Below are 19,159 nucleotides of genomic sequence, written 5' to 3' on the forward strand. Positions count from 1 at the left end.
ATCTCCCTCACTAACTGTAAGCACCAGCTGTCAGAGCAGCTCACAGATCACTGCACCTGTACATAGCCCCTCTGTAAATAGCCCATCCAACTACCTCATCCCCATACTGTTATTTATTTTTGCTCCTTTGCACCCCAGTATCTCTACTTGCACATTCATCTTCTGCACATCTGTCACTCCAGTCTCTATCACTCCAGTGTTTAATTGCTAAATTGTAATTATTTCGCCACTATGGCCTATTTATTGCCTTACCTCCCTTATCTTACCTAATTTGCACACACTGTATATATACTTTTTTTCTGTTGTGTTATTGACTGTATGTTTTGTTTATTCCATGTGTAACTCTGTGTTGTTGTTTGTGTCGCACTGCTTTGCTTTATCTTGGCCAGGTCGCAGTTGTAAATGAGAACTTGTTCTCAACTAGCCTACCTGGTTAAATAAAGGTTACATTTTTTTTTTTTTTTTTAATAATAGGTAATCAATTTGGGAACCAGGCGTGTCCATATCTGGTTTTAACGTCTACTCTATGGTCCATATAGCCTCCCATGTCAAAATCTGTGCACCTATATGAATATCTGCCATCAGATGGCAGTGTTGCACAAAATTGACCCTGTAAACAAATGAATGAGAAGAGTGATCAAATCAAGCAGCTGATTTAAATAACCTTATAGACAAATCATCAGCTGTATTTACATGGACTTATAGTAATTTTGTAGTGGTGCCAGGGTATGATATCGTTTACAATTAGGATTTGTGTAATGGCATTATTCATCTCACGGATTAAATGACCACTTGAAAAGACGTTCACTGTTCTAAACCATAACAAAAGCCAAGGAGAAAAGAACCTATGTATTTATTTAACAGAAATACAAAATGTATCACCTTTTGTGATAGCTTATAGGTGTCTATATGATATAATATACAGTAAGTTTAAAAATAAGAACCATATTTGGAAGTAATAGCAGACCAACTACAATGTAAACAGTCCATACATAGGCTATGTGCATATATGACGCCTGCGCCAACAAAAATAAAACGTTTCAACCGGTCTGCCATCAGGACATACTGTAATACAGAGAAAAAAATATATTCAAAAACCCTACTAGTTCATAACCAGTACACATAATTAAAAACAAACATAGGACAAGTTCTGACTGTGCCTAGGGGCCTGAGAGATCTGTCACCTTGCCCAGGAGTGGTAGTATTTCTCACCAAGCTGCATTTAGCCATGTATTTATTTATTTACAGTGATAGTGGCTGAGGCTATGGGGACCTGAATGGAAACAATAACAAAACATCAAAATAAATGTGTTTAACTGCCAGCACAAAGTCCAGTCACATTGGGTCATGTTTGTGTTTAAAGGCTCTCTGGCTCCAGGCAGGTGTGCTTAGCTGGTTTGCCTCTAAGCCAAGAACCCAGAGATACCGAAGTGCTGCTAGTTGGCCGGAGTGGGGCTTCACTGTAAACTGTAACAACACCCTGCTCTTCAGCTCTGAGTCCTGAGACATCACTTGCCCTCCAGTTGCTCCAGCAGGGGGTTGGCTTCACTCTCAGGGGTCTTGACGCTGTCCGTCCTGACTATGCACGTTGGGCGGTGGCGATTCAACATGATGATCAGCTGCTGCCGCTCATGCTTCAGCTCCTCAATCTGAGCTTTGAGTTCAGAGTTCATCACCTCTAGTCTCTCCGATTCCTGAGACAGAGGGGGCAGGAAGATCATTACTTATTCCTAGAAAACTGGAGAATTATTTCACATTTCATAAAAAAAAAAACTCACCCTTTGTAGATAGTCTGTCCTCTCCTTTTTTTTGTTTCTACAGCGTGCTGCTGCTACTTTGTTTTTCTCTCTCCTTCGTTTCCTCCTGTCTTCTTCCTCATCTCTCTACATTAAAGGGAAATGCAAACATATTTTAAAACCGAACAGGGTGGAAAATGGACCCCGCAATTATGGTTCAACTGCAGGAAACAATCTAAAAGCGGGTTACTTGTTTTAATGATAATTCTGTCCAACAGGTGATGCTATTGGTCAACATTAAAGGCCCAGTGCAATCAAAAACATGATATTCTGTGACACACACCCAAACATTGTAGAAAAATAGTAAAGACATCAAAACTATGAAATAACACATATGGAATCATGTAGTAACCAAACAAGTTTTAAACAAATCAAAATAGATTTGAGATTCTTCAAAGTATCCACCCTTTGCCTTGACGACAGCTTTGGACACCCTTGGCAACAAAGCCTCCTTCACTCACGCTGCCAAACTTACCCTAGTAAAACTGACTATCCTGCCGATCTTCGACTTCGGCGATGTCATCTACAAAATAGCTTCCAATAATCTACTGAGCAAATTGGATGCAGTCTATCACAGTGCCATCCGTTTTGTTACCAAAGCGCCTTATACCACCCACCACTGCGACCTGTATGTTCTAGTCGGCTGGCCCTCACTACATATTCGTGGCCAGACCCACTGGCTCCAGGTCATCTATAAGTCTATGCTAGGTAAAGCTCCGCCTTATCTCAGCTCACTGGTCACGATAACACCCACCCGTAGCACGCACTCCAGCAGGTATATCACACTGGTCAATCCCAAAGCCAACACCTCATTTGGCCGCCTTTCCTTCCAGTTCTCTGCTGCCAGTGACTGGAACGAATTGCAAAAATCGCTGAAGCTGGAGACTTTTATTTCCCTCACCAACTTTAAACATCAGCTATCTGAGCAGCTAACCGGTCGCTGCAGCTGTACATAGTCCATCTGTAAATAGCCCACCCAATCTACCTACCTCATCCCCATACTGTTTTAATTTACTTTTCTGCTCTTTTGCACACCAGTATCTCTACTTGCACATCATCATCTGCTCATTTATCACTCCAGTGTTAATCTGCGAAATTGTAATTCTTCGCTACTTTGGCCTATTTATTGCCTACCTCCTCATGCCTTTTGCACACACTGTATATAGACTTTCTTTTTTTTCTACTGTGTCATTGACTTGTTTATTCCATGTGTAACTCTGTGTTGTCTGTGTCACACTGCTTTGCTTTATCTTGGCCAGGCCGCAGTTGTAAATGAGAACTTCTTCTCAACTAGCCTACCTGGTTAAATAAAGGTGATATAGATATATAGATAGATATAGATAGATATATATATTTTTTTTAAATAAAAATTCTCTCAACCAGCTTCCTGAGGAATGCTTTTCCAACAGTCTTGAAGGAGTTCCCACATATGCGGAGCACTTGTTGGCTGCTTTTCCTTCACTTTGCGGTCCAACTCATCCCAAACCATCTCAATTTGGTTGAGGTCGGGTGATTGTGGAGGCCAGGTCATCTGATGCAGCACTCCATCACTCTCCTTCTTGGTCAAATAGCCCTTACACAGCCTGGAGATGTGTCGGGTCATTGTCCTGTTGAAAAACAAATGATAGTGGGACTAAGTGCAAACCAGATGGGCTGGCGTATCGCTGCAGAATGCTGTGGTAGCCATGCTGGTTAAGTGTGCCTTGAATTCTAAATAAATCACTGACAGCGTCACCAGCAAAACACCCCCACACCTCCTCCTCCACGCTTCACGGTGGGAACCACACATACTCTGCGTCTCACAAAGACACGGCAGTTGTAACCAAAAATCTCAAATTTGGACTGATCAGACCAAAGGACAGATTTCCATGGTCTAATGTGCATTGCTCGTGTTTCTTGGCGCAAGCAAGCCTCTTATTATTGATGTCCTTTAGTAGGGGTTTCTTTGTAGCAATTCAACCATGAAGGTCTGATTCATGCAGTCTCCTCTGAACAGTTCATGTTGAGATGTTTCTGTTACTTGAACTCTGTGAAGCATTTATTTGGGCTGCAATCTGAGGTGCAGTTAACTGCCGAATTCTGAGTCTGGTAACCAATGAACTTATCCTCTGCAGCAGAAGTAACTCTGGATCTTCCTTTCATGTGGTGGTCCTCATGAGAGCCAGTTTCATCATAGCGCTTGATGGTTTTTGCGACTGAACTAGACGAAATTTTGAAAGTTCTTGAAATTTTCCGGATTGACTGACCTTCATGTCTTAAAGTAATGATGGACTGTCGTTTTTTCTTTGCTTATTTGAGCTGTTCTTGCCATAATATGGACTTGGTATTTTACCAAATAGGGCTAACACCCCTACCTTGACACAACACAACTGATTGGCTCAAACGCATTAAGGTAAGATATTCCACAAATTCACTTGAATTTGAAATGCATTCCAAGTGACTACCTTGTGAAGCTGGTTGAGAGAAGGTCAAGAGTGTGCAAAGCTGTCATCAAGGCAAAGGGTGGCTACTTTGAAGAATCTCAAATATATTTTGATATGTTGAAAACTTGTTTGGTTAGTACATGATTCCATATGTGTCATTTCATAGTTTTGATGTCTTCACTATTATTCTACAATGTAGAAAATAATAATAATAAAGAAAAACCCTGGAATGAGTAGGTGTGTCCAAACATTTGACTGGTACTGTATGCATGCATGCATGTCAGCGGAGGCTCCTCAGAGGAGGAAGGGGAGGACCATCCTCCTCAGTGAACTTCATAAAAATAAATTTAAAAGATTTAGACAAAACTATAGTTAATAGATTCACATTTCACCAAATAATTGATTAAAACACACTGTTTTGCGATGAAGGTCTACAGTAGCCTCAGCAGCATTCTGTAGGGTAGCACCGTGGTGTAGCCGGAGGACAGCTAGCTTCCCTCCTTCTCTTGGTATATTGACTTCAATACAAAACCTGGGAGGCTCTTGGTTCTCACCCCCTTCCATAGATTTAAACCGTAATTATGACAGCTTCCGGAGGACGTCCTCCAACCTATCAGAGCTCTTGCAGCATGAACTCATGTTGTCCACCCAATCAAAGGATCAGATAATTAATCTAGTACTGAAAGCATAAGCTACAGCTAGCTAGCACTGCAGTGCATAAAATGGGGTGAGTAATTGACTCAGAGAGAGAAAGACAATAGTTTAACAGGTTAACAAATGAATATTTTCAAAAATGAAAGAGAAGAAAGAGGAGAGTGTCATTTTTCACTTTCAGGTTCACTTAGCTAGCAAATGCAGCTGGCTAGTTTAGCCTACTCAATCACCAGGCTCAAACAGAGGGATACTATGTTAGCTAACGTTAGCTGGCTATGACTATCCAACAACATTGGAACTCGTCCATGTCAAGGTAAGCTTTTGGTTTTATTAATTTATTGGCACCAGAGCCCGTCGGTGTAACTGCCTACTGACTAAACATTAATGTTACTGCATGATTGTAGGAGTTTTTTTTAGCCTGGTCACATACAGCTGATGTGTTGTGCATTGAAGTCCACAAAGGAAGGGAAAAAGGTGAGAGGAGAAGCGTGCATAGAGGCGAGAAGGAATACAACATGGTGTTTACCCATGATCAGGGGTGTATTCACTCTGCCAATTCTGTTGAAAAACGTTTCTTAAAACGGAAGCAAACGAAACGGAGATAAAAATACCTGAATTTGTCCAATAGAATTTGTCCTCTTGTTTGGAACTGTTGGACTAATGATTACACCCTAGATAAGCTAGATGTAGGCAAGAGTGTGCAAGGCGGTATTGAATGTCACTATCCATGTGTCACTGTCACCTCAAATTTCTCTCAACCTGTATGCACCTACATTGTAAACTTTCATTCATATGCTAAGTTTTAGCAAACTCATGATGGCTATAGGGAACATTTGACTATCATGTAGTAGCCTGAACTGGGTGAACGGAATATGAATGACAGTCATCCAATATTCTGTAACAGAAATAAGACCATGCTCATGAAACATTTATTTTGTCCTCCATCATAAACAGCACTAACCACCACTGGTATGTATTTCCACACTACGATGTTGGAATAATATTGTGAAATTCTGAAAATGCAATTTAAGCATAAGAGCTGTTCGAAAATACATTTCAGCCTGCTTTGGTGGGTTGGAGTTTTTACCTGCTTGGTAGTGATGGGACGGTTGATAGCACTACTGATTCGACACAACATATCGATGCTTGTATCAAAGTAACAATACCACGTGATGATGACATTGGAAGCGTTGGTGGTCACACTAGCATCTGACAGGTGTCGTAACAGAGAGCCCATCACTGCTGGCAGCTTTTTGTTTTTATCTAGACATTTCACCTTCTTAGCAGGTGGAAAGCTACTGTAGCTCAGGGCGTAGCACCATAAGGTAGAATAATCTATTCTGAAATTGTAGCACACCATTGAATCTTGAGTGCCAATTTAGAATTGTCTTTCTCAGTGATTGTAAATTAAACAGCTCTTGTAGTTGTTATTGGTGTTATTATCAAATTATGTATCCAAAGTTTTTTTTTATTTGGAAAAAGTTAGTTGAAAAAGTTTAATTCAAACCCAAAGCAATGTTGACAAGCAGTTACCACGTAATAAATTATGTACAAAGCTTAGTTTGATCCCTCCCTCAGTGGATCCCGCTGTGGCTTCCAAAACATTGAGCTCTGCTGGGCACCATTTACAGGGTTAATATAAACATTCTTCTCCAGTTCTCCCATGACAGGTGGTTCTGCCTGTACAGCAGCAGCAACTGAGTCTATGGTCTTGAGGCACAGGAACGAATCCCTGTTTGGATGTTCTTTTTTTTCTTCTATTTTCTTTGAAACACTGGTTACATTGTATTTCTAACTTTTAAATCATGAGTTTTGATAAGCATAGGCTGTTCCGATTTTTATTTAACATCCTAAATCATACAAAAGACTGTGGCTCCATTGTAAAAAAAAAATATATATATATTACATACCCGTTCAATAGTTTGGGGATACTTAGAAATGTCCTTGTTTTTGAAAGAAAAGCAAATTTTTCATCCATTAAAATAACATCAAATTGATCAGAAATACAGTTTAGACAGTGTTGATTACAGTGTCGATTACAGGCTCAAAATGGCCTACCCCTTCACAGCACAGCACAAACTGTCTCTAACCAGAATAGAAAGAAGAGTGGGAGGCCCCGGTGCACAACTGAGAAAGAGGACAAGTACATTAGTGTCTAGTTTGAGAAACAGACGCCTCACAAGTCCTCAACTGGCAGCTTCATTAAATAGTACCTGCAAAACACCAGTCTCAACGTCAACAGTGAAGAGGCGACTCCGGGATGCTGGTGTTTCGATAAAATTATTTTAAAAATAATTACTGTTTTCGGTTTCAATTATTTGGGTTGAATGCTGTAACACAGAATAAAACAATTAATAAAAGTTCCATGATTGCCCATTACTGTTTATCACATACTAACTATAATTTATTGACTTTAATCAAATATTTCAGTTGTGTATTTTATTTGATTACTATTATTTCATTTTAAGCAAGTCATCATCTCATCTCTGTAGAGCTGCTGCCTGTGCTGTCTGACAAAAATCACTATTTTGTAGTTCTTCAAAGTAAATAATGCATACTTTTATGACTGCTGAATACCAACTATCAATCACTTTGATCATGCATTTTCAGGTAAAGATACCTCGAGAAGCATCAGCTGCTCTCTATATCTCCTCACGATTGCAAATTCTTGTCTCTTCCATAGCAGTCATAAATGATACACAGACCAAGTAGATGCGTTATGGATTATGGTCATTGTAGTTAATTACCACAGTTTAATGCACTAAACTATGTAGAATATTGGCCTGTTGGAAACTACAACTCCTTACTACATCGTACAGTTCAAACTGGATTGGATTTATTTCTAGAGCAATGTGCACATTGAGTTCAAAGAAGAAGAAAAAAAAGAACTAAATGGAATTCAAATAATTGAACCGAAGTCAGTCAATAAGTTGTTTAAAACCCGAAAAATAACCGACATTTTGGTTAAAGCACTAACCATGGATGCACAGTAAAAAATTAAATAAATAAATAAACAGGGCAAAAAGGGTACTGTAAGTAGGATGTGAACCCAACATTCTAACTAAATGTTGTTTACCAACGCTCACGCCTAGCCATTGCCCCAAGACATTTTATAGAGGCAATGGGAAAACAGTTTTATATAAACAACACCCATGCTGATATGTATTCCTGACCAGTAGATGTCTCTAATGTGCACTGTGTTAAAAGTTCAGAGTAATTAACTGTTTTTCGGCACAATTTAGTGAAAGCCCCAATGGCATTGGTTACCCATCACTACTGCTTGGTGTATTCACCAGGCAGTAAATTAGTTAATAGACCAATAAGAAAAATAGTTCCAAACCTCTACGCAAATATCAGATAGTTTTCCGTTTTCCCCGCCCCAATCAGACCACTCACAGACAGTCCTTGCAAAATTCTTGCTTGATAAGTTGCTCTTTGCTAAAAGAGGCTATTTGTTTCTTTTTGACCATTTTAATTGAAAACAATCACAGTATGGTACATAATTGTTATGTAGAAATGATTTGATATTGTGATAAAAGGCTGCATTGGACCTTTAGATTTTATTTCAAACTCAAACTTCTGTGATGGTTAGAAAAGTTAGGGGGGAAAAAAACTGACAGTCTTAAACAGTAAAATTACCTGAAAGATATCTGAATTTCAAATTCTCACAACATCTTCAAGAACCAAAGCAAAACTTTCATTCTCACCTCTGTTTTGATGGTTAGGGGCCTCTTCCCTAGCTTGCCCAGGAAGTGCAGTGGAGAGAGCATGGCCCCCAGTTCCCGGAGGTTGGCGTATTTGAGCTGGTCAGTCAGTGTAGTGTAGGGGATCCCTGCCAGGGGACCCAGGCTGGGCAATGAGCCGGCTGTCATCCGAGGATCTGGGATTGGTCCCGGCATCATATAAGACCCAGCCGTGACCACAGCTGATAGGAACAGGGACAAAAAGGCAGGAAAATAAATTAAGAAAATCAAAAGACATGGATTGAGATGTACAATTCACCACCTTGTCCCCATGTTCTGAATATTTCGCAACATTTTGCAGCTGTACCAGAGTAAAAGATCTGAATACATTTTACCCAAAATATTCACATTTCAAACCTGCTTCTAGTTTTGGTATAGTAGACAGATAATTGGTTTACTTTCATTTCAGTCTGCTAAAGGGCTTAAAGGAGTCATTTCCACGGGTGCACCTGGTCTCCCTGGCAGCCTTCTCTAATGAAATGTTGGCCTGTTGCAGAGCAGGAGGCCGAGGCTGTCTCCCATTAGGCCATTTTATTATTTCATCTCTTTTTTCTGGAATGTATGTATACTCCCATTTACAGAGGTCTTGGCAAGGATCTATGTGGGTTTTTTGTTTTTTTATTCCCAAGGAGGCCAAGAGAGGCACACAACCCTGCACAAAAGTAGACTCAGACACGTTCCACTTTATCCCAAGGAGAGCTACAGACTGCCATTGCCAACAAACACCCATTTCCCATGTTTTCCTCCATATGAGCCTTTTCTCCATGTCAGGGAAGTGGAATGTGGCTGGAGGATCTCAGGACAATGTGGCCAACCCTGGTCCTCTGATAAAGGCCCTTCCTCTATCCCTTCTCCTCCTATTTTGTCTGACTAAACTGACACTATCCAAGAGCTATGGTGTCATACTTGTTCATCAGCGTCTTGCTTGTAAATCTGTTTTGTTTATAACTGTAGTGATATACAGTGCATTCGGAAAGTATTCAGACCTCTTCACTTTTTCCACATTTTGTTACATTACAGCCTTAATCTAAAATGGATTAAATACATTTTAAAAAATCAGTAATCAACACACAATACCCTATAATACCAAAGCGAAAACAGATTTTTTGAAATTTCTGCAAATGTATAACAAAAAAACAGAAATACCTTATTTACATAAGTATTGAGACCCTTTGCTATGAGACTTGAAATTGAGCTCAGGTGCATCCTGTTTCCATTGATCGTCCTTGAGATGTTTACAACTTGATTGGAGTCCACCTGTGGTAAATTCAATTGACTGGACATGATTTGGAAAGGCACACGCCTGTCTAGATAAGGTCCCAGAGTTGACAGAGCAAAAACCAAGCCATGAGGTCAAAGGAATTGTCCGTAGAGCTCCAAGACATGATTGTGTCGAGGCACAGATCTGGAGAAGGGTTCCAACAAATTTCAGCAGCATTGAAGGACCAAGAACACAGTGGCCTCCATCATTCTTAAATGGAAGAAGTTTGGAACTCCCAAGACTCTTCCTAGAACTGGCTGCCCGGCCAAACTGAGCAATCAGGGGAGAAAGGCCTTGGTCAGGGAGGTGACCAAGAACCCAATGATCACTCTGACAGAGCTCCAGAGTTCCTCTGTGGAGATGGGAGAACCTTCCAGAAGGACAACCATCTCTGCAGCACTTCACCAATCAGGTCTTTATGGTAGAGTGGCCAGACGGAAGCCACTCCTCAGTAAAGGGCACATGACAGTCTGCTTGGAGTTTGCCAAAAGGCACCTAACAGAGACTCTCAGACCATTCGAAACAAGATTCTCTGGTCTGATGAAACCATGATTGAACTATTTGGCCTGAATGCCAAGTGTCACATCTGGAGGAAACCTGGCAACATCCCTAAGGTGAAGCATGGTGGTGGCAGCATCCTGCTGTGGGGATGTTTTCAGCAGCATGGACTGGGAGACTAGTCAGGATCAAGGGAAAGATGAACGGAGCAAAGTACAGAGAGATCCTTGATGAAAACCTACTCCAGAGTGCTCAGGACCTCAAACTGGGGCAAAGGTTCACCTTCCAACAGGACAATGACCCTAAGCACACAGCCAAGACAACGCAGGAGTGGCTTCGGGACAAGTCTCTGAATGTCCTTGAGTGACCCAGACAGAGCCAGGACTGGAGACCTGAATCTCCCCATCCAATATGACATAGCTTGAGGATCTGCAGCGAAGAATGGGAGAAACTCCCCAAATACAGCTGTGCCAAGCTTGTAGCGTCATACCAAAGAAGACTTGAGGCTGTAATCGCTGCCAAAGGTGCTTCAACAAAGTACTGAGTAAAGGGTCTGAATACTTATATCACATATCTCTTTTTTTTCAATACATTTGCAAATGTCTAAAAACCTGTTTTTGATTTGATATTATGGGGTAATTGTGTGTAGGGGGAAAAGGGGAAAAAACGACTTAATCAGTTTTAGAATAAGGCTGAAACGTAACAAAATTTGGAAAGAGTCTAGGAGTCTGAATACTTTCCGAATGCACTAAGTTTTGCAAGGACATCTGCCTTAAGTAGCAAGTAATTAATTTGGTAGGATGACAGATAGGGTATAGTATATAAACTCAGCAAAAGAAGAAACATCCTCTCACTGTCAACTGCGTTTATTTTCAGCAAACTTAACATCTGTAAATATTTGTATGAACATAACAAGATTCAACAACTGAGACAAACTGAACAAGTTCCACAGACATGTGACTAACAGAAATGGAATAATGTGTCCCTGAACAAAGGGGAGGGTCAAAATCAAAAGTAAGTCAATATATGGTGTGGCCACCAGCTGCATTAAGTACTGCAATGCATCTCCTCCTCAGGGACTGCACCAGATTTGCCAGTTCTTGTTGTGAGATGCTACCCCACTCTTCCAACAAGGCACCTGCAAGTTCCCAGACATTTTTGGGGGGAATGGTCCTAGCCCTCACCCTCCGATCCAACAGGTCCCAGACGTGCTCAATGGGATTGAGATCCGGGCTCGTCGCTGGCCATGGCAGAACACTGACATTCCTGTCTTGCAGGAAATCACGCACAGATCGAGCAGTATAGCTGGTGGTATTGTCATGCTGGAGGGTCATGTCAGGATGAGCCTGCAGGAAGGGTCCCACATGAGGGAGGAGGATGTCTTCCCTGTAACACACAGCGTTGAGATTGCCTGCAATGACAACAAGCTCAGTCCAATGATGCTGTGACACACCACCCCAGACCATGACGGACCCTCCACCTCCAAATCGATCCCGCTCCAAATTACAGGTCTCGGTGTAACGCTCATTCCTTCGACGATAAATGCGAATCCTACCATCACCCCTGGTGAGACAAAACCGCAACTAGTCAGTGAAGAGCACTTTTTGCCAGTCCTGTCTGGTCCAGCGACGGTGGGTTTGTGCCCATTGGCGACGTTGTTGCCGGTGATGTCTGCTGAGGACCTGCCTTACAACAGGCCTACAAGCCCTCAGTCCAGCCTCTCTCAGCCTATTGTGGACAGTCTGAGCACTGATGGAGGGATTGTGCATTCCTGGTGTAACTCGGGCAGTTGTTGCTGCCATCCTGTACCTGTCCCACAGGTGTGATGTTCGGATGTACCGATCCTGTGAAGGTGCTGTTACACGTGGTCTACCACTGCGAGGACGATCAGCTGTCCGTCCTGTCTCCATATAGCGCTGTCTTTGGCGTCTCACAGTACGGACATTGCAATTTTTTGCCCTGGCCACATCTGCAGTCCTCATGCCTCCTTGCAGCATGCCTAAGGCACGTTCATGCAGATGAGCAGGGACCCTAGGCATCTTTCTTTTGGTGTTTTTCAGAGTCAGTAGAAAGGCCTCTTTAGTGTCCTAAGTTTTCATAACTGTGACCTTAATTGCCTACTGTCTGTACGCTGTTAGTGTCTTAATGATGTGGTGGTGTGGGGACTGTGCTTTGGCAAAGTGGGTGGGGTTATATCCTGCCTGTTTGGCCCTGTCCGGGGGTATCATCGGATGGGGCCACAGTGTCTCCTGACCCCTCCTGTCTCAGCCTCCAGTATTTATGATGCAGTCGTTTATGTGTCGGGGGGCTAGGGTAAGTCTTATATCTGGAGTATTTCTCCTGTCTTTTCCGGTGTCCTGTGTGAATTTAAGTATGCTCTCTTTAATTCTCTTTCTTTCTCTCGGAGGACCTGAGCCCTAGGACCATGCCTCAGGACTACCTGGCATGATGACTCCTTGTAGTCCCCAGTCCACCTGGCCGTGCTGCTGCTTCAGTTTCAACTGTTCTGCCTGCGGCTATGGAACCCTGACCTGTTCACTGTGATTACTATTATTTGACCATGCTGGTCATTTATGAACATTTGAACATCTTGGCCATGTTCTATTATAATCTCCACCCGGCACAGCCAGAAGAGGACTGGCCACCCCTCATAGCCTGGTTCCTCTCTAGGTTTCTTCCTAGGTTTTTCTAGGCCTTTCTAGGGAGTTTTTCCTAGCCACCGTGCTTCTACACCTGATCTGCTTGCTGTTTGGGGTTTTAGGCTGGGTTTCTGTAAAGCACTTTGATATATCAGCTGATGTAAGAAGGGCTATATAAATTTGATTTGATTTAACGACCGTTCCACAGGTGCATGTTCATTAATTGTTTATGGTTCATTGAACAAGCATGGGAAACAGTGTTTAAACCCTTTACAATGAAGATCTGTGAAGTTATTTGGATTTTTACGAATTATCTTTGAAAGACAGGGTCCTGAAAAAGGGCCGTTTCTTTTTTTGCTGAGTTTAGGTTACACTGTAGCTCACTTAACAGTGTCTCAATATAGTTTGTTTCAGAAAAAGCATTTTAAATTAACTGCTTGACTCTACAAAATTTTGCCTCACTCATTTGTAAGCTTGCATCAGCCATTCATTATTTTGCTACTATTCAATGCCAAGGTTGCCATGAAAATCAACCTGCTCTAAAATCAAAGAGAATGTGCGTAGAGAGAGGTAGCCAAGAACAACAGCTAGATACCACAACTCTCCCAAGGATATCAGAGCCTGTTGCATGCTGCAGACAAGACCACTGTCTGATTTCACATTTCCCACCACATTATGGACTGAAATGGACTTACAGGCACAGGAGCAAATACTCACAACACCAACTAAATAACACCCCTGGGGTACAACCTGGGTAAAGAATCATATTAGCGTTTACCTTTGTTCTGAATGTACAGTATCCTTCCAAAATATCTAAAAATATAAATCGCTTGAGCTCAGCAGGATATGCAACGATTCAAGTAATGGCTGAGTGAATGATGAGGAAAAACAAACAGAAACAGTGTTTTCTTTGTTTGGGAAGTTAGCATGCCATAAGATGCCATTTCCATCGCTATTTACACAGCCGTAACACATCTGGACAACAGGAACACCTATGTGAGAATACTGTTCATTGACTACAGTACAGCATTCAACACTATTGTTCCCTCCAAGCTCAACACCAAACTCTGGGTCTGGACACCACCCTCTGCAACTGGACGCTGGACTTCCTGAACAGAGCACAGGCTGTGAGGATTGGCAACACCTCCTCCACACTGACTCTTAAAGGGCCCCCTTGGGATGTTTCCTCAGTCCTCTGCTGTACTTCCTGTTCACCCACGACTGCATGGCTTTGCATGACACCAACTCCATCAAGTTTGCTGATGACACCACAATTATAGGCCTGATAACTAACAACAAGTCAGCCTATAGGGAGGAGGTAAGTGAACTTGCAACCTCTCCCTCAACATCAGCAAAACAAAGGAGTTGATTGTTGACTTCAGGAAGCAGAGGAGGGAACATGACCTGACTCAAATCAACGGGACTGCAGTAGAGAGTCAGCAGTTTTAATTTCCTCCGCGTCCACATCAGAGGACATGACATTGACCAACACCACCACCACTCTTGTCAAGAGGGTGCAACAGCGGCTCGACTTCCTAAGGCAGCTGAAGAAATTCGCATGCCACCCTGGTCCTCACCATATACTTCTGCTGCACCATCGAGAGCGCCCTGACCGGTTGCAACGCGTCCTGGTACGAAAATGGCTCCATCCACGACCGCAAGGCCCTCCAGCTTGTGATGAAGATGGCCCAGTACATCACTGGGACCGTGTTCCCACCCATCAAAGGAAATCTACTCAGAACGGTGCCTGAGGAAGGCCCGCAGCATCATTAACGAACCCACACACCCCAGCCAAGAGCTGTTCACTCCCTTACCATCAGGCAGTCGGTATCAGAGCTTGAGGTCTGATAGAAACTGTCTCTGAGCCTGTTGGTATCTACAAGCCATCAGACTGCTGAACACTAACCACCTGACTCTCTACCAATTTAACACACACACACACACACACACACAGCTAAATGCTGCACAACTTAAACACTTGCCTCCCAACCCCCCCTTCCCCAAAACGTGTAAATATTGAACTAAACATTGTGCCTTCCTGTATTATACTTATGCTAAAATGTTTATTCTGTTGTACTGAGCCGTTTACTTTATGTTTGTATTTTTATATTTTATTATTGATTATTCTTGTTGTGAAGGAACCTGCAAGTAAGCATTTTGTTGGATGGTGAATACCATGTGTATCCCGTACATACGGCTAATAAAACTTCTAATTAGTAAAAGAGTGTTATGAGGTTATTGGCTTACTTTGCTTGGCTCCCATTAATTGCAACCCAACATTGTACGACTAAACGGCATAGGCCCAGGCTGTATAGACATTGAAGGAAACCTTCAGTACTTTCTATTATTTGGGTAGGATCAGAGGTCAGTGTAGGACATCCTGTATCAATGTATCCTGGGTTTGAGTTGGTGGATTACTGTAATCCAGTAATCCACCAACTCAAACCCATACTGGATTGGCAACACCTCCTATATATATATATCACACACAGTACCAGTCAAATGTTTGGACACACCTACTCATTCCAGGGTTTTTCTTTATTTTTACTATTTTCTACATTGTAGAATAATAGTGAAGACATCAACACTATTAAATAACACATATGGAATCATGTAGTAACCAAAAGTGTTAAATCAAAATACATGTTATATTTTAGATTCTTCAAAGTACCCACCCTTTGCCTTGATAGCTTTGCACACTCTTGGCATTCTCTCAACCAGCTTCACCTGGAATGCATTTCAAATAACAACTGTGCCTTTAAAAGTTAATTTGTGGAATTTCTTTCCTTAATGCGTTTGAGACAATCAGTTGTGTTGTGACAAGGTAGGGGTGGTATACAGAAGATAACCCTATTTGGTAAAAAAGTCCATATTACGGCAAGAACAGCTCAAATAAGCAAGGAGAAATGATAGTCCATCATTACTTCAAGACATGGTCAGTCAATTTGGAAAATGTCAAGTGCAGTCGCAAAAAACATCAAGTGCTATGATGAAACTGGCTCTCATGAGGACCACCACAGGAAAAGAACGGCTCAGCGTTACCTCTGCTGCAGAGGATAAGTTCATTAGAGTTACCAGCCTTAGATTGCAGCCCAAATAAAGTTCAAGTAACAGACACATCTCAACATCAACTGTTCAGAGGAGACTGTGTGAATCAGGCCTTTATGGTCGAATTGCTGCAAGAAACCACTACTAAATGACACCAATAAGAAGAAGAGACTTGCTTGGGCCAAGAAAAACGAGCAATGGACATTAGACCGGTAGAAATCTGTCCTTTGGTCTGATTTTTGGTTCCAACCATCGTGTCTTTGTTAGAGTAGGTGAACGGATGATCTCCACATGTGTGGTTCCCACCGTGAAGCATGGAGGAGGTGGAGTGATGGTGTGCGGGTGCTTTGCTGGTGACACTGTCTGTGATTTATTTAGAATTCAAGGCAAACTTAACCAGCATAACTACCACAGCATTCAGCAGCAATACGCCATCCCATCTGGTTAGCGCTTAGTAGGACTATCATTTGTTTTTCAACAGGACAATGACCCATCACACCTCCAGGCTGTGTAAGGACTATTTGACCAAGAAGGAGAGTGATGGAGTTCTGCATCAGATGACCTGGCCTCCACAATCACCCAACCTCAACCCAATTGAGATGGTTTGGGATGAGTTGGACCGCAGAGTGAAGGTAAAGCAGCCAACAAGTGCTCAGCATATGTGGGAACTCCTTCCAGTCCGTTGGAAAAGCATTCCTCATGAAGCTGGTTGAGAGAATGCTCAGAGTGTGCAAAGCTATCATTAAGGCAAAGGGTGGCTACTTTGAAGAATCTAAAATATATTTTGATTTGTTTAAAACTTTTTTGGTTACTACATGATTCCATGTGTTATTTCATAGTTATGCCTTCACTATTATTCTACAACGGTGAAAATAGTACAAATAAAGAAAAACCCTGGAATGAGTAAGTGTGTCCAAACTTTTGCCTGGATAGATGGAGAGAGAGAGAGCTAACAGAATAGATATTGGTATGTCTTAGCAAAACCTGTCTTAGCCTGCGTCACCTTATGTGCAGAACGTGATTCAATTTTTGTTGTGTGGTGCACATTTTGATTGTACCGGACTGAAACCAATTTTTAAATCAAGAACATACAAGCAAATGTCCATCATTTTGTCTCAGCATATAATTTGTTTCAGTTCTAAAGTTCCTCAAAAGAAAAGTATCAAGCCCAAAAACCTGGAACTAATATGTGGAACTCCTCTGGTATTGTTAAAACTAGTACTGTTATGATGTTAGTTGCAATGCTACATGATGACAATGACCTTTGTGGCAGCTTTAGTAGCCTATGCAGTAGTCACATACTTCAACAACCAGGTCTCCGTAATGTTTTTTTTATGCAACTGTAATGTGTGTCTATAAACAAAGCCATAAGAATGTGCAGACAATTTTAATTAACAATCATACAAATATCTCCATAGCACAGTTTATGTGCCGGCTAACTGCAGTTACACAGTTATTGCAGATATCTAAGAAAATGATCTAATAGATTTATTGTTGCCCTTGTATTAGAGACAAATACATTTTGGTCATTTATTTTAATGCCCTGACTAAGTTGCTCTGGATAAGTGCATCTGCCAAATGAACAAAATGTATATCTTAATGTAATGCCGTGTGGTCCTGTAAAGCGCAGTTACATTGCATTCACAAAGAAACATGTTTTCTCCCTCCCGGTGAAAGTAAGGAATGAATGGTGAACAATAAGGCAGGGTTTATGCGCAATCTAAATGTCTCATGTCAATCTGGTCCAAAGTGGTTCCTCACGTCTAGCTTTGATAGACGCCTTTGGAGGTTTTCAATTGAGGACTGTGTACCTGCAACCTCACCATTCATGCCAACAATCTGTCCCAATAAAGGCAGATTGGAAAATGTAATGAAATACAAATATGTATTATATGAATAAGAACGATACAAATGTGTTCATTACTCAATGATTTGGATATGCAACAGTGAAAGTTTCAAAACTAAAACAGGAAGTGTAAAAATAAAGAAACCTTTAGCAGAGCGCTGAATTAGTTGCGAAATGAACATTATTACCAGAAGCCTATTTTATTTGACAGAAAAATAGATCCAGCGTCCACTGTAAGTAGTAGGCTACCTACTAAATTGATACATTGTCAGAATTCCATCACGTTTTTGTAAAACTCCTGAAAGCCCGTGTTTACACAGCAACAAGAAAAGTAAACATCGGTTAATAATGATACACTTGAGTCATGACTCATTTCAAAGCAGAAGTTATTATTCAGTACGGCATGCATGTTATGTAACGGCCTTTTGCACTTTTGCAGTGATGAAACGTTAAATCAATTATAAATGTTCGTTCAGGAAAAATTAAGTTGCAGAGAACCACTTTATTGGGATGAATAAACGTGTAGGTCTGCAAGCGTGCATACTAAACAGAAGAACACCATTGAGTGTAAAGTTATGTCTCATGAAGAACGTTTTATAATCTCCATAAATGCTTAAATTAGGCTATTGCTGCCCAATCCAAAGTGAACGAAAGAACGGGATTGATTACACAATTGCACGACTGTGCACAATTGTCCACTGAAAAACTCATGAATTGCACACATTCGCAACTCAAGTGTGGCGCCCCAGTATAATAAATGTTTCTCGACTACGAAAATGTATTACCTGACTTTGATCCCGAGTGCAACAGTTGTCCTTTCTTCTTGTCAGCTGAAGGTCGAGAGTATATTTTAAAAAGTGGAAACCGTTGCATCAGCCCGTTTAAATAGTGATCCCTATCTGGGAGGATTTGGGAATGCGGAAATGAGTTATGCCAACTAGACGTAAACTGGGATGTAAAAAGCACAGCTCAAAGTGGGAGCAAGAAGTGGGGAAGTCCTATCCGCCCCTCCCCTAGAAAGTAGAAAACAAACCCCTCCACTGACCCAGTGCAGAGCAGGACAGATCCTGTCCTCTGCCCACGCACCTCAATTGGGATTTCGTGTGTAATTTACACCTGCCATTAATGCCTATAAACGCCATTTTTGTTTGAATAATTCACAATATCAATACTCTCACCTTCTTTTCCAGAGACAGAAACACAGAGAGAGAGAGAGAGAGAGAGAGAGAGAGAGATCTTTTCTACAATAAT

At 41.6% G+C, this 19,159-nt stretch overlaps 1 protein-coding gene across 1 annotated transcript; it reads right to left on the reverse strand.

The window, feature by feature from the left end:
• Window positions 1–836: 836 nt before the first annotated feature.
• Window positions 837–18,877, reverse strand: LOC106611045 (jun dimerization protein 2). The gene is made up of 4 exons (XM_014210874.2): window positions 18,694–18,877; window positions 8,581–8,798; window positions 1,779–1,883; window positions 837–1,694 (listed from the first exon to the last, which is right to left on the reverse strand). Exons 1-4 carry the CDS (start codon window positions 18,779–18,781, stop codon window positions 1,509–1,511), a joined length of 597 nt encoding a protein of 198 aa, XP_014066349.1. The 5' UTR covers window positions 18,782–18,877; the 3' UTR covers window positions 837–1,508.
• Between the last annotated feature and the right edge of the window lie 282 nt (window positions 18,878–19,159).

The sequence above is a fragment of the Salmo salar genome, chromosome ssa09 (assembly GCF_905237065.1).
Source record: "Salmo salar chromosome ssa09, Ssal_v3.1, whole genome shotgun sequence".
Lineage (NCBI taxonomy): Eukaryota > Metazoa > Chordata > Actinopteri > Salmoniformes > Salmonidae > Salmo > Salmo salar.